The sequence below is a fragment of the Urtica dioica genome, chromosome 1, assembly GCF_054948205.1.
Source record: "Urtica dioica subsp. dioica isolate 48M chromosome 1, U.dioica_male_clone48M_v1_H2, whole genome shotgun sequence".
NCBI classification, from domain to species: domain Eukaryota; kingdom Viridiplantae; phylum Streptophyta; class Magnoliopsida; order Rosales; family Urticaceae; genus Urtica; species Urtica dioica.
Window position 1 is genome coordinate 58,617,559 of NC_142756.1, and position 15,224 is coordinate 58,632,782.

Consider the following 15,224-nt stretch of genomic DNA (forward strand, 5'->3'; position numbering starts at 1 on the left):
AATGGAAATATTTATGGTTAAGGTCATAGTTTTATAAAGTTCAAGGGGAGATATTTCCCCCATGGTCCTCACGTGGGAAATATTTGCTATAGAAGAGATAATGTTGCGATATTGATGAATGAGAAAACTTTTGATAATGTAATGATATTTGATCAAACAGCCTGTTCGAACAGGCTATATATAAGAAAAAGCGTAACTAAGTTTCGGAGGTTCGATTCAGGAAAAGTGTTTAGGACATGGGATGTCTAGCTTAAATAATTATTTTTATTCATCAAATTTCGGTCTCTTACAACTATTTGATTGCAGACTCAAGCATAAGACAATCTTCAAACATAAAAGTGTAAATCATCCTCAATTATTGGTGGACGGGTTAATCTTTCTTGATCCGGTGATGGTAATCGCCGGAGGATCAGGGCATTTGCAATTTCCATTCAGACAAAAAGTTTTAGACGGCGCATCAATGCACTTCTGTCTCTTACAATCCGAGTCTCTCTACAGCGCAGCGCCTCTACGGTTGACGTCATCAGCGATATTTCCGCACCTGTGTGTAGTGTCAAAACCAATGATGATTAAAATAAAGGTTCACAATCACTGAAATGTGTGTAATTATATCTTTATACGTGGTGTGTTAGAAGAGAGAATATGGTGCGTTCATGAATCAATTTAATGAAAAGGTGAGAAAAACATTGAGAATAGACAGACTGACAAGCAATGATAAGTAGAAACAATGCAGCGGAAGCCATGTTCAGAGAAACTTTCTTCATAGTGTTTTGACTTTGTGAATCAATAATTCTCTAGCACGTGTGTGTTTGTGATGATCTATATGACTTTCAAAGTGTTGTGCAACAAACAAGTCATACTCAAACGTCTATTTATACTAGTTGCGAATAGGAGTTCCCGCGTTATAGTTTTTTCAATTTATATTTCTGTCAATTTATCATAAATGATTTTACGTTACATAATCTGATGAATGGATAAGTTTTTATATCCAACATGTAAATACACTTATTTTGTTGAAATGTTTTAAATGGGAGATTCCTACTGCATATACCAGACTGAGTAACTTGGTCCAAAATACCCAATTTCAGCAATATTTCAGGAGATATAGACCTATTTATTACCTATCATGTTAATTACTCGTTGCGGATAGGAGTTCCTGCGTGGTGTTTTTTGTTCTTTTTCTATATAATATATATTTAAGTATCATTTTACTATAACTTTGGATCATGCGTTACAAATGGATAAGCTTTGATATATCCAATGGTAAATGCCCTTATTTATTAGAATTCAGGGGCGGGGCTTTTGTATGTAGTCTAGCTTAGTTGCTTCATTCATACGGCAACTCGTTGTATTGAATGTTATCAGCGTTTTATGAGCTCTTGTTAGATTTAATATTTTACTGTTTTACCCTTACTTAACTTATGTAAGTAAGGGGTCTTTTAGTCTTTTGTTTTGCTACCGTTGTTTTGTTCGCATATATGTTTGTACTTTTCTTTTTTCAAATTAATGAGAACTTTAGTTTTTCTTCCTCGTCTCAATTTCTCTCTGAAATTTTTCCCCAAATTTCCTCAAGCTCGATTCAGTTCTTGAAATAGTATCAGAGCGACTTTCGCTTCTCTGAGACTGATCGGAATTTCTGTGCATCCTCTTCCTTTCTCTTTGATTTCTTCACTCAAATTCGACAATGTCGACTGAAGAATCTTTGACCAGAGAGCTATCGGCGATTGGAAACGCTTCACGGAAAACCTCGATCGATGAGGTTATTGATCTGTATTTTCTGCATCATTCAGATTCTTCGGGGATGATCTTGGTTACTCAACCGATGAATGGAGAGAATTACCATTCTTGGAGCAGATCAATGAAGATGGCGCTCTCGATCAAGAACAAACTTGGATTCATCGATGGCTCGATTGAAAAACCAGATGGATCAAATCTCGATTTTCTCAACGCCTGGCAAAGAAACAACAACATCGTCATTAGCTGGATCCTCAATTGATGTACCAAAGAAATAGCTTCGAGTATTGTCATCAGCGATTCAGCGACAGACATCTGGAAGGATCTCCAAGAGAGGTATGAGCAGAGTAATGGTCCTAGGATCTTTGAACTCAGACGGGAAATCATGAATCTCGTTCAAGACCAGAAAATAGTTGGCGTATACTATACGAAACTCAAGACTCTCTGGGAAGAACTGAGCGTTTATAGGCCACCATGTGTTTGCTCGTGCGGAGGATCCAAAGAACTTCTCAATTTCATGCAAAATGAATACGTCATGAAGTTCTTGATGGGATTGAATGACTCTTTCAACACAGTTCGTGGTCAGATCCTTCTCCTAGACCCTCTGCCGCCTATCAACAAGGTCTTCTCAATGGTTTGCCAAGATGAGAAGTAGAGATCAATGAGCCACAACAACCTCGCTCAGCAAGATCAATCAAATGCTGTTGCTATGGCTATCAATGATCAGAAGAAATCCAACAACAAGAAGGAGCGTCTCTACTGCACACACTGCAAAATGACAAACCACACTGTGGACAAGTGCTACAAGCTCCATGGATTTCCACCAGGATACAAACCCAAGAGAAAGAACCAGACTAACATTGCTGAGAGCACAATTGATGGAAAGAAAGAATCGGGTGGAAACTCTATAGCAAATCTGACGAATGATCAAATCCACCAGATCATCAGCATGCTGTCAAATCAAATCACCTCTCCAGCACCACAAGAAGGTCATATTGACATCAACATGACGTCTTTTCACACAAGTTCTTACTGTTTAAATAGTAGTTCAGGTTGTATTGCTCACTCTAATCTTAATTGGATCATTGATTCGGGTGCTACAAGGCATGTTTGTACAAATAAATCTCTTTTTGCTAACATGAAAACCTTGAAGAATTCTACGGTTACTCTACCTAATCACACTGTTATACCTGTGTATTATTATGGAAATATCATAATCAATAATGATCTAATGCTCAAAGATGTTTTATTCATCCCTTATTTCAAATTCAATTTGATTTCAATACATACTTTGGCATTAGATTAATCTGTGATGGTGTCCTTTACACATGATTCCTTCACTATACAGGATATGTTAATGAAGAGGATGATTGGCAAGGGTGAGGAACATGAAGGGCTTTATGTGCTGAAAAGTAGTCAAGCTACACATGTCAACAACATCACTGCTCAGACTTGGCACAATAGGCTCGGACACCTCTCCTACAAGAGATTAGATTCCCTCAAATCTAAGCTTTCTTATACCTCTTCAAATAAAAATTATCCTTGTCACATATGTCCCTTAGCTAAGCAACGTAGATTGCCTTTACCTCTAACAATCACATGTCTAAAAAGACCTTTGATCTTATCCACTGTGATGTATGGGGTCCATATTCTGTGACCTCACATTTAGGTTTTAGGTTCTTTTTAACTCTTGTTGATGATTGTAGTAGGTTTTGCTGGGTATATCTCATGAGAAATAAAACTGATGTTCATCATTTGATTCCTAAATTTTGTGCCATGGTCAAAAATCAATTTTCTTGCACTATCAAACATTTTAGATCCGATAATGCCAAGGAGCTAGTTTTTGCAGATTACTTTGCTCAATATGGGATTCTTCACCAATACTCTTGCGTTGAAACTCCTCAACAAAACTCTGTAGTGGAGCGCAAGCATCAACATATCCTCAATGTCTCAAGATCTTTGTACTTTCAGGCACAAATTCCCATTGAATATTGGTCAGAGTGTATCTTGACTGCTGTGTATCTCATCAACAGGATTCCAACTCCCTTACTGTCAAATAAATGTCCTTTTAACATTTTATTTGATAAAGATGTTGATTATCACTTCATGAGGGTTTTTGGCTGTCTTGTTTTTGCTTCCACTTTGCAGGGACATAGAACTAAGTTCATGCCAAGAGCAAGAAAGTGTGTTTTTGTGGGTTATCCACCTCGGATTAAGGGATACAAGTTGCTTGACCTTCAGTCTAAAGAAATATTTGTATCTCGTGTTGTTGTTTTCCATGAGTTGGTTTTTTCCTTTTCATCATGAACAAGTGAAAAATATGATTATTGATCCTTTTCCAAATATTGTTCTACCAATGCCTGCTGTCATAGAACACTCTGATAATGAATATGTTGTTACTAAGACCCTTGAAAAGCAGGTACCACAACCAGCATCAGAAAATGCAGGTGTTTCTCTTGAAAGCACTGACCCTGAACATGTGAATATGGATCAAGATTATTAGACTATTGAACATGTGAGGAGATCAGACAGACCAAGAATGCCTCCAACTAAACTCAAAGACTACCATTGTAGCATTGTGAGAGCAATTCCAGGTGTTAAAGCCCCTTCTCCTCATCATATTTCTAATGTTTGTTGCTATGATTCTTTGTCACATAATTTTCAGAACTATGTACTCTCTATCTCAGATAATTATGAACCTCAGTATTATCACCAAGCTTGTAAGCATAAGCATTGGCAGCAGGCAATGTCTGAAGAATTAAAAGCTATGGAGGACAATCATACCTGGTTTGTTGTTACTCTGCCACCAACAAAGAAAAGCATTAGATGTAGATGGATCTACACAAACAAATACAACTCTGATGGTACACTATCAAGGCACAAAGCAAGATTAGTGGCCAAAGGGTATAATCAAAGACAGGGAGTAGATTTCATTGATACCTTTTCTCATGTTGCTAAACTTACTACTGTTAAAGTCTTATTAGCTCTAGCTGCTTCACAAAATTGGATTTTGGCTCAGTTAGATATTAATAATGCTTTCCTGAATGGTGACTTGTTTGAGGAAGTCTATATGGACTTACCTATGGGTTATGGGAAACAGGGGGAGCAAATAAAAGGTGAAGGAAAGCGTGTCTGCAAGTTGCACAAGTCGATATATGGTTTGAAACAAGCCTCTCGACAGTGGAACATCACATTCACACATGCTATATAAGGTTATGGTTTTACACAGTCTAAATCCGATTACTCTTTGTTTACTCGTGGTTCTAGAAATGATTTTGTTCTCATCCTCCTTTATGTAGATGATATAATTGTTTTAGGTCCTAATCAGAAGGTCATAGACTCAGTAAAGACTTATCTTCAGTCCAAATTCAAACTTAAAGACCTAGGTCCCTTAAACTTTTTCCTTGGACTGGAGATAGGTAGATCCACTGTTGGGATTGTTGTGAATCAAATGCAGTATGCTTTACAAATTCTTGAAGACTATGGGTTCCTAGATTCTAAACCTGTTTCTACACCTATGAGTCCACATGTAATTTTGAACTCTAAAGATGGTGTTCTCCTAGATGATGTTACTCACTTTAGGAGTTTGATTGGTATATGTAGTCTAGCTTAGTTGCTTCATTCATACGGCAACTCACTGTATTGAATGTTATCAGCGTTTTATGAGCTCTTGTTAGATTTAATATTTTACTATTTTACCCTTACTTAACTTATGTAAGTAAGGGGTCGTTTAGTCTTTTGTTTTGGTACCGTTGTTTTGTTTGCATATATGTTTGTACTTTTCTTTTTTCAAATTAATGAGAACTTTAGTTTTTCTTCCTCGTCTCAATTTCTCTCTGAAAGTTTTCCCCAAATTTCCTCAAGCTCGATTCAGTTCTTGAAATTATTTTGTTGAAATGTTTTAAATGGAGATCGGGTCCTGTAATTACGTATAGATCAATATTTTGGGAGATCTTGAACCCTTAAATGACATATACTGTATTATATACCACTGTGTAAATTTGTGCAAAATACACAAATTAAGTAATATTTTAGAATATCCAAACATCTTGATAACCAACTCTTTTGCATCTCTGACTTTGGTAAATAAGAATAAAATACCAAATCGATATACACATAATTGCGCACGTAATAATAACAAAATATACATTTATTGTCGGACATTATCAAAAAAATTCGTCGCGGTTTGCGACGAATTCCACTTTAAAAGCTCATTGGGCCATTCTGCGAAAAATCCCAACTTGGGCCTACGAAGCCCATCCAAAATGGACCCAACCCTTATCGGCGCACACACGCCTCAACATCACACACCACGAGACCTCGTGCCGCTCTACGAGACAGGCGGGCCACGCCAATCATCACACGCGTGCCAGTCTGCTCATTCCCACGTGCGCCTGTGCTCCAGCGAGCATGGTGCTCCTCCCATGTGAGCAATCAGTTCCCTTAGGTTCTAGCACAAAATATCGTCAAAGGAAATCTCGTTGAGAACATATTCGAACAAGACTCCGAAGGAACCCAACGCGACGTGCAGCGTGTCCAAGTCAAACGAATGGTGTGGTGCGCCATCTCCTTGCACACCGCGCCCGTCAGCACTGCACCAGTCGTGGCTCACACTATCTAGCCGTGCGTCACGTGCGGTTATGTCTAGCACAAGGCGTGGCGCACCCTACTTTGGCACATCGCACCTATCTACTCTGCATAGTGTGCGTGGCGCGCTCCGTCGATTGGTGACGAAGACATTACTACATTTCTCAACGATCGTGGATTGTACTTTTATACACTCATGTCGTTTGGCTTAAAAAAATGCAGGTGCAACCTATCAACGATTGGTGAATTTAATGTTCGCCGATAAATTGGGTACCACCATGGAAACTTATATCGACAACTTGCTAGTCAAAAGTTGACTTGCCTCTGAACATGTTTTAAATCTTGCAACTGCTTTCGATATTTTGAGACAGTTTAGAATGAAACTAATCCTTTGAAATGTACATTTGGTGTTTCTATAGGAAAATTCCTCAATTTTATTGTCAACGAAAAAGGCATAGAAGCCAATCTGAGCAAATTCCAGGCAGCATTACTCAACATGAAACCGACCAGAAGAGAAACATCTAAAAAGTGCAAAAGTTGACCTGCTCGATCACAGCTTTAGGGAGATTCATCTCACGATTAACCGATAAAAGCGTCCATTTTTTCGATAATCTGAGAGGATCCAAAGATTTCGAATGTACAAAATAGTGCAACGAGGATTTTCAAATATTAAAGTAATACCTAAGTTGGCCGCCCCAAATGATGAAAGTTCAACAAGGGGAGCCACTTGACATATATCTTGCAGTGTCCGAGCACGCTGTAAGTTTGGTGTTAATCAAGAACGAAGGATCCATTCAACTCATTGTGTACTACACGATTCGTTGAATAGAGGATGCCGAAACGCGATATCTCAAATTAGAAAAATTGTCGTTAGTTTTTGTGGCAACATCAAGAAAGCTTCGCCACTACTTTTTAGCTCATCCAGTCACATTGTTAACGAATTTCCCACTTCAACAAGTCTTGCAAAAGCCTGATGTCTCCGTTCGGTTCATGAAATGGTCGATCGAGCTCACTCAATACGACATCAACTATCAACCCAACCATCAAAGGACAAGCGGTTATAGATATTTTACCAGAATTCACATGCCGACCAATCGAGCCACCGATCTGGGAATTGTACTTTGATGGAGCAGCCAAAATCCACGGTTCGGGAGCAGGAATGGTCTAGTCAGCCCCAGATGGCTATCAACTAAGCATTTCCTTACAATTCAAATTTAAGGCTTCTAACAATGAAGCCAAATATGAAGCTGTAATTAATGGGCTAAAGATAACCGAATTCTATAATATAAAGAAAGTATTGTGTGCTCATATTCTCAATTGGTTATTAATCAAATAACGAATGAATACTGGGTGAGGGGGGAAAAGCATGATGCAGTACGCCAGTACAGCAAGAGCTTTGGCGAAAGCATTGCAACATGTAGAGTTCAAGCAAATCAATCAAGAGGCAAACACTAAGGCGGACATCCTAGCTAAGCTCGGTTCCAGGCAGGCCGAAGGAAGAGAGGAACAACCAATCATCGACATCGAAATGTTGAGCATCTACAAAGCGATGTCCAGATGATTGAAGAGAGGGAATCATGGATGACTCCGATCATCCAATTATTTAAGCATGAAATCTAAAAATAGTAAGAATCTGGAGGGCAGTGTTATGATCAGAATTTACTAACTCCAAAAAGCAATTTAACACTGAACAAAATACAGTTTGAGGTGTCTAAACGTGAGGAACAATCAGAAGCATAAGTTGAGCTTCGAATACCAACCAGCAGAATTGTAAAAGTAGGAGAAGGTCTCGATATAATAAAGACTAGTCGAACTAAAGCTTACAATGGCCACGTAAGCATTAATAATGGTCCAGATAACCCACAAACAGTTATCAACATGGTTACATTGCATGATTAGAGCAGTTATAAAATAACCGCTCAAGACATGGATCTGATTAACTCACGTTCACACCTGACTCACGGCTATAAAAAGCACAAGACCATAACAAGAAAGGTTGGATGGTCTATATAAGAATAATCATGTCTTTACATTAGATAGAATATGAAACCTATTTGGTATTCATCGTGTAATCATCGAGACAATTGTTGTATCTATTTTCTGACATCAACATATTATAATTATGTATTTTTACGAAATTATCCTCGCGTCTTTTTTAACTTCCTCAAACTACAAATTGTTATCGGTCATCAATGACTTCCTATCAGTCATGTGTTGCCGCGACCAAGAACATCTCTCATTCCATTAAATCGTTTGTTTGATTTAGTCTGACCATCGATTTTTCCACTAGAGTATGAACACTATTTCTAGGTTATGTTTTCATGGAGCAAAATCCAATTTGAAATTAATGGCTGTTAAAATGTTACTGTGTGTATCAATAACCTTTTCTTTTTCTTTTTTTTGTTCAGAAACTACAGGTATTTTTAACGTTTATTAATTTATTTCATGGTGTTTTAATTGATTAGAAAGATATATCATACATGTGAATAACTTTTTATTTCAATTCGTTTGTAATTCTCATTCGCATTCCATTTTTCATTTTGAGCCAAATGTGCCCAGTTTTAATGTGCTAAGCAAATGAAATATTTATGAGTTTAGCCCAACAACAAAATTATCAGAACATGCAACAGATTTCAGTGAAGATATAAGCAAAAATGCCATGACTAACCAAGCCAATATCGCGAGCATCAATATGTGTTATAATGAGAATTATCATAGCAACTTTCAATCCTGATAAGATTTGTAATAAAAATATGGGGGATTGACATAACTAGGAGTAAATTATGGTGTTTGGACACATAACTATCTTTTTCTAAAAAATAGCACATCTAGGAGTAGTCAAATGAGAGATAAACTTGGAGAACTGAGAGAGGAGAAAAAAATTACCCATTTTAACTTCTATTTAAATCCGTAATTACAAAGTTGTACCACCTTATATACCTAACCCCTATTTTCTCTTCTCTCTTCAACCGAACCCAGCCTCTTAAGCCTTCAACCGAACCCACCGAACCCAGCCCTCTTCGTCATCATCTTCGGCTCTCTTCTGCTAACCCAAAAAAAAAAAAATTCACTTCCGATCCCAGTTTCAGCCTCAGTCATTCCCGCCGCTGTCCCACCTTTCTCGCCGATGTCTCTGTGTGAATAAAACCGCTGTGAAGAAATTTTCCAATCCCTGTAAATTTCGGGCCCAGATCTGCATCAACCAATTCAATACAGGTTAGTCTCAGATTTTGTTGATAAAAAAAATCTGAAACCCAGATTGACATGCCAAAAAACAATATTAAACGTTACTTAGTTTAGTTACAAATAAGTCACTAAGAAATGTATTTTTTATGTTTAGTTATGTTTCTGTAACTAATTCCTCTAGTTTTCTTTTTTAGTTACGTACACGTAACTAACACGCCACACTGTTATGAAAGGAGTGTAATTTTCTGTAACTAATAATTTTGCAGCGGCTATGAAAGGAGATATATTCACGTACGTCAAGCATAGAGGTGAGTGGCTCAGAGATGATCATTATCAGGCTGGTGTTTCGTATGCGGCTCTCATACCTCTGACGACCAAGTATGAAGATTTGACAAAAGTTCTATTCACGTGTTCCGGGGGAAAGTTAAATCAAAACAGTCATAAGGTTCTGAGTGTGAAATACGAAATAGAAGGAGCGGTAAAACCAATAGTAATTGACTCCGACATTAGTTTGGCATGTTATTTACATATTCGGAAAGAGAAACCTAATACATGATTAATGTCTCTGGTTTTGGATCTTGATTCATTGAAGACTTTATGCGCATGTTGGTTCCACTCCGAACACCGGAGAGAGTGGTTTTCCGGGAACTGCAGATCCAAGAGCAGCTCTCTTGCCGCCTGTTATGAAACGTGATTCTTATATCCCCGACAACATCTCTGAAGAGTCCCCTCTGCCAGCCGGTGAACAATCTGATATCCACATCGACGGAAACATATCTGACACAAGTGAGAGTGATCCTCCTCCAGCCGCCGATGAAACGAGCCAGCCCCTTCCTCCAGCCACCGGTGAACCGAGCCAGCCCCATTCTCCTATCGCCGGTGAACCGAGCCAGCCCCCTCCTCTAGCCGCCGGTGAACTGAACCAGCCCCGTCCTCCAGCTCTCGGTGAACCGAGCAGTCCTTTGCCTTCTCAAGGAGCGACAATGATTCCATCATCAGATTCCACGCTCTTGGACGTGATGGACATACATTCTCCCATAAGGGTATGTAAAGGAGGATTGTATGCTAACAAAGCTACGTTGCAAAAACATTTGAGCATGTATGCAATCAACAATCATTTTACATTCAAGGTTAGAACATCTACTACACAGTATCTCCACGTGGTTTGTCGTGATGACTCTTGTAAGTGGACCGTGCATGCAGTTAGACTGAGGAAAACACTATTATTCCATGTAAGGAGGTAATACTACAAAAATAATTAGAGTAGTGTAACTATGTCAATGGTGTAATTACTAAATTTTGTGTATTAGTTACATTAATGTCACTAAGACATGTAAATTAGCTACCAGTTTGTAACTTATATATGTAAAACAGTATACATGCATATAACTTGTTATTGTGCCTGATGTTTGTAGATTTGACTCTGAGCACACTTGTGCTGCACAATACAGGCAAGCACAACATCCTCAGGCGACCATGTATTTGGTTGGGGAGGTTGTGAAACACAGACTCGTAGATCCAACATTATCACCGTGTAGGCCTAAAGACTTCATGGCGCACATGGAGCAGGATTACGGAGTACAAATGAATTATGAAAAAGCAAGGAGGGCTAGAGAGAAAGCTTTAGAATCGTTATATGGGACTGAGGATGGATCGTTCGCAAGGCTACCTACATTGAGGTAAATGATGGAGACGGCCAATCCAGGTTCTTCATTCGACCTTGTGACTACTGTAAGTTCCCGCCGTTTTAGATACTTCTTTATGTCTCTTAGCGCGTGAAAAAGGGGATGGAAGTATCTTCGTCCAGTAATTATCATCGACAGAACTTTTCTGACGAATTACATCAAAGGTACGCTGTTTCTACGTGCGGGATGGATGCAAACAAACAGATTTATCCACTCGCCTTTGGCATTGATGATTCAGAGTCTACAGAGTCGTGGGTTTACTTCTTAACACAATTAAAAAAAAAAGCAATTGGGGAAAGACAATATCAAGTGATTGTGTCGGATAGGAACAAAGGAATACTTCAGGCTATTGGAAAGGTTTTCAGAGAATCCGATCACGGGTATTGCATGTACCATCTACTGAAAAACGTGCGGAATAAATTCAAAGGTTTGACGAAAGAAGCGACATGGAAATTTTCCGATGCCACCAAGGCGTACACACACGTCGAGTGGGAAAGGTTTATGGGTATGCTTGATGAAGAAGATACAGGAATCCGAACCTACCTTGAGAAGGAGGTAGGCCATGAGAAGTCGGCTTGCGCACATTTCACCGAAAAAGGTACTCCATCATGACCTCCAACAATGCCGAATCTTTGAACTCCATACTTCTCAAAGCTCGGGAGTTTCCAATCGCGAAGATCTTTGATTTTTTGAGTCAGAGGATGACAAAATGGTTTTACGAAAGAAGAGAGAAATCTCTTGGTACCATGACTGCTCTCTCCGTGGATTCGAATGCAAAGCTTATCGGGTACATCGGACAAGCTTGTGGAATGCAGATAAGGTTACGTTTACATTTTAGTTACGTAACTAAACTTTGGTAATTAGTTCCCTATAAGTAACTAATAAATATATATTAGTTACGTATTTTAACTAAACTTTGGTAATTAGTTACAAATACGTAAGTAATATACGTTTATTAATTACGTATAGGGAACTAAAATTTAATAGTCACATATAGGGAACTAAAATAGATTTTTTTGTGATTGTGAAGGTACGACCATCGTCGGTGTACGAGTTCGAGGTCATTGACAGGGATGGTCAGTCATGAGCTGTAAATTTGACGAATAAGATATGCATGTGTCATATGTTTCAAATAGACAACTATATATCTCCCCACGGGATCGCATGTTGTCGCTTTCGGAACTATGTTGTTGAGGACTACATTTCTTTGTTTTACACTACAGACTATTGGAAATCTTCTTATACAGGTGTAATCCAACCACACGGCAACGTTGAATCATGGGTGATTCCTGACAACGTGAAACAAGTCATAGTCAAACAACCCGAATGTACGCACGTCAGGCTGGCAGACCGAAAAAGAGAAGAATACCATCTCAAGGAGAAGGTGATATCACTGGTAGTCGAAAATGTTCTCGATGCGGAGGAGTAGGACACAATCGGGCAACTTGTCGCAGTCCAATTCCGTTGAACCAAATGCAATAATAAATTAGTTATAAACTTTTAATTTTGTTTTTATGGTGTATATGACTTTGAATTTGAATTTGATCTGTATTTGACTTCGACCATAATGCTGCATTTATCGTTATTAAATGCACTCTCAACCATAATGCTGAAATCTGAATTTATTGCCGTCAACAACTTTTAATTATGCGTTTGAGAAGGGTTTTCCCTATCAATTAGTTACGAACAAGTAACTAAACGCGCTTAATTAGTTACGAAAAGGTAAGTAAAATCAATCATTTAGTTACAATCAGGTAAGTAAACGCGCTGAATTAGTTACAAAAAGATAACTAAAATCAATCATTTAGTTACAAACAAGTAAGTAAACGCGCTATATTAGTTACAAACAGGTAACTAAAATCGATCATTTAGTTACAAACAGGTAAGTAAACGCACTGAATTAGTTACAAACAGGTAACTAAAGGTTGTTGACGGCAATAAATGCAGATTTAAACATTATGGTTGAGGGCATTTAATAACGATAAATGCAGCTTTCAAACCTGATACAATTATATTGTTGAGTATATTAAATAGCATCAATGCTTCATATATTAACAATTGAGGGCATTTAATTTAAAGCTACATTTATTGCCGCCAACAACCTTTAAACACGCGTTTAACAACCTGTTTGTAACTAATTAAGCGCAAGGCCATGTTATGAAATAATTCCATATTATAAACGTACTCGTATTTTGGGGCTTCTTGGGCCTGGGAGAGGCCATGTTATGAAATAGTTACATATGACTACTGTATAGATTTTAGTTACGTATATATAACTATTGTTATGAATTAGTTACAAATGAGTAACTAATGCATAGATTTTAGTTACGTATGTGTAACTAATTTATAGATTGTAGTTACGTATATATAACTACTGTTATGAATTAGTTACAAATGAGTAACTAATGCATAGATTTTAGTTACGTATGTGTAACTAATTTATAGATTGTAGTTCCGTATATATAACTACTGTTATGAATTAGTTACAAATGAGTAACTAATGTATAGATTTTAGTTACGTATGTGTAACTAATTTATAGATTGTAGTTACGTATATATAACTAATGTTATGAATTAGTTACATATCAGTAACTACTGTATACATTTTAGTTACGTCTATGTAACTAATTTATAGATTTTAGTTACGTATATATAACTAATGTTATGATTTAGTTACAAGTACTGGAAATAGTTACACAAGGTTGTTGAGACTTAATATATTATCTTAGAAATAGTTACACAAGGTTGTTGAGACTTAATATATTTATCCACGACATAGTTACACATATTTTTAGAGTTAATATATTTTTCTAGAAATAGTTACAAATACTTGTCCCAAAATAAGAACTATAGTAACACATACTTGTCGTAGTTACCTAATTACAAATACTTATCCCAAAATACAACGTATAATGGTTAATAACAGATACTTGTCCCGAAATAGTAACACTATATATAATTTTCCGAGTCCGAATTAACATTTGGACTTGCGTTTTTAAGTGCCCCATGCTTGTACAGTTCGATACACAGCTTCTGTCTAAACATTCCCATGTCATCTTGTTTCAGATTGGCCAATGGAGAGTAATGCACAAGAAATTATGCAGCTTTGATGGTGAACATGCCGTAATCCCCACTACAAAAAGGTCGCAAAAGTAGTTTTGTTAAATTCAAGTAACTCATGATCACATAAATTGAAATGGTATAATAGGTTTTCATTACCCGTTACGTTGTTGTGGCATGAAAGACGCTTACACTACGTCGAAAGGCAATGAGATATGATATTCATCTGTGCGAACACACCAAACCCGTTTACAGAGTATTATTGGAACTAGCTCCGCCATGTGATCGATAACAACATATCTCCCGATCAGCAACGAGTCGTAAACTGTGACAGACCTCTCAGTGATGGAAATCACTGCTATCTCTTCTTTCCCATATTTCTCTTTCTGTTGTTCCTTTTCTTCTTGCTCTTCTTTCTCTTCTCTCTCTTCTTCTTATTGTTATTGTTGTTTTTGTTGCTCTTCTTTCTCTTTCTCTTCCTCCTGGTCACGTTTCCTTCTCTCCTTCGACAACTTCTCTGCTTGGTCCTCCATAAGCTTTTGCTTCGCAGTCTTTTGTGCCGAGAAATTGTTCAGCGTATCCAGGACATACTTCATGTCCTCTAAAATCCTTTTGATCTCTCAATGAAGATCAATGAAATCAGTATGCATGTTACTGAACTCTTTCTCCAGATTGGCTAATCTATCCTTAAATAAAGGAACATAACTATCTGAATTAGTTACATACACGTCACTAAATGTAATCTATCCTCTGCTTTGGGAAGTCCGTCAAAGTAACTCGTCCTCAGCATAAGGTTACTGAGGATCTTAGAGGAGATGATTATCGAGGACATCTCCAAAAAATGGCCAAAGAAGGACTCTCTAAACAAGTTTGATTCCTGTTTCGACATGGCAACTTCTTCAATGAACGACATCCGTGGAAGTTGAAGCTGAACTGCCCCACAGAATCATCTGTCACGTATCTGGTCCAACC

General features: G+C 37.7%; 1 protein-coding gene across 1 annotated transcript; it reads left to right on the forward strand.

Moving 5' to 3' along the window:
• Positions 1 to 1,684: 1,684 nt before the first annotated feature.
• Positions 1,685 to 2,389, forward strand: LOC149408245 (uncharacterized). Its single transcript, XM_089624620.1, has 2 exons — positions 1,685 to 1,953; positions 2,032 to 2,389. The coding sequence occupies exons 1-2, from the start codon at positions 1,685 to 1,687 to the stop codon at positions 2,387 to 2,389; spliced, it is 627 nt and encodes a 208-aa protein (XP_089480746.1).
• The last annotated feature ends 12,835 nt before the right edge of the window (positions 2,390 to 15,224 follow it).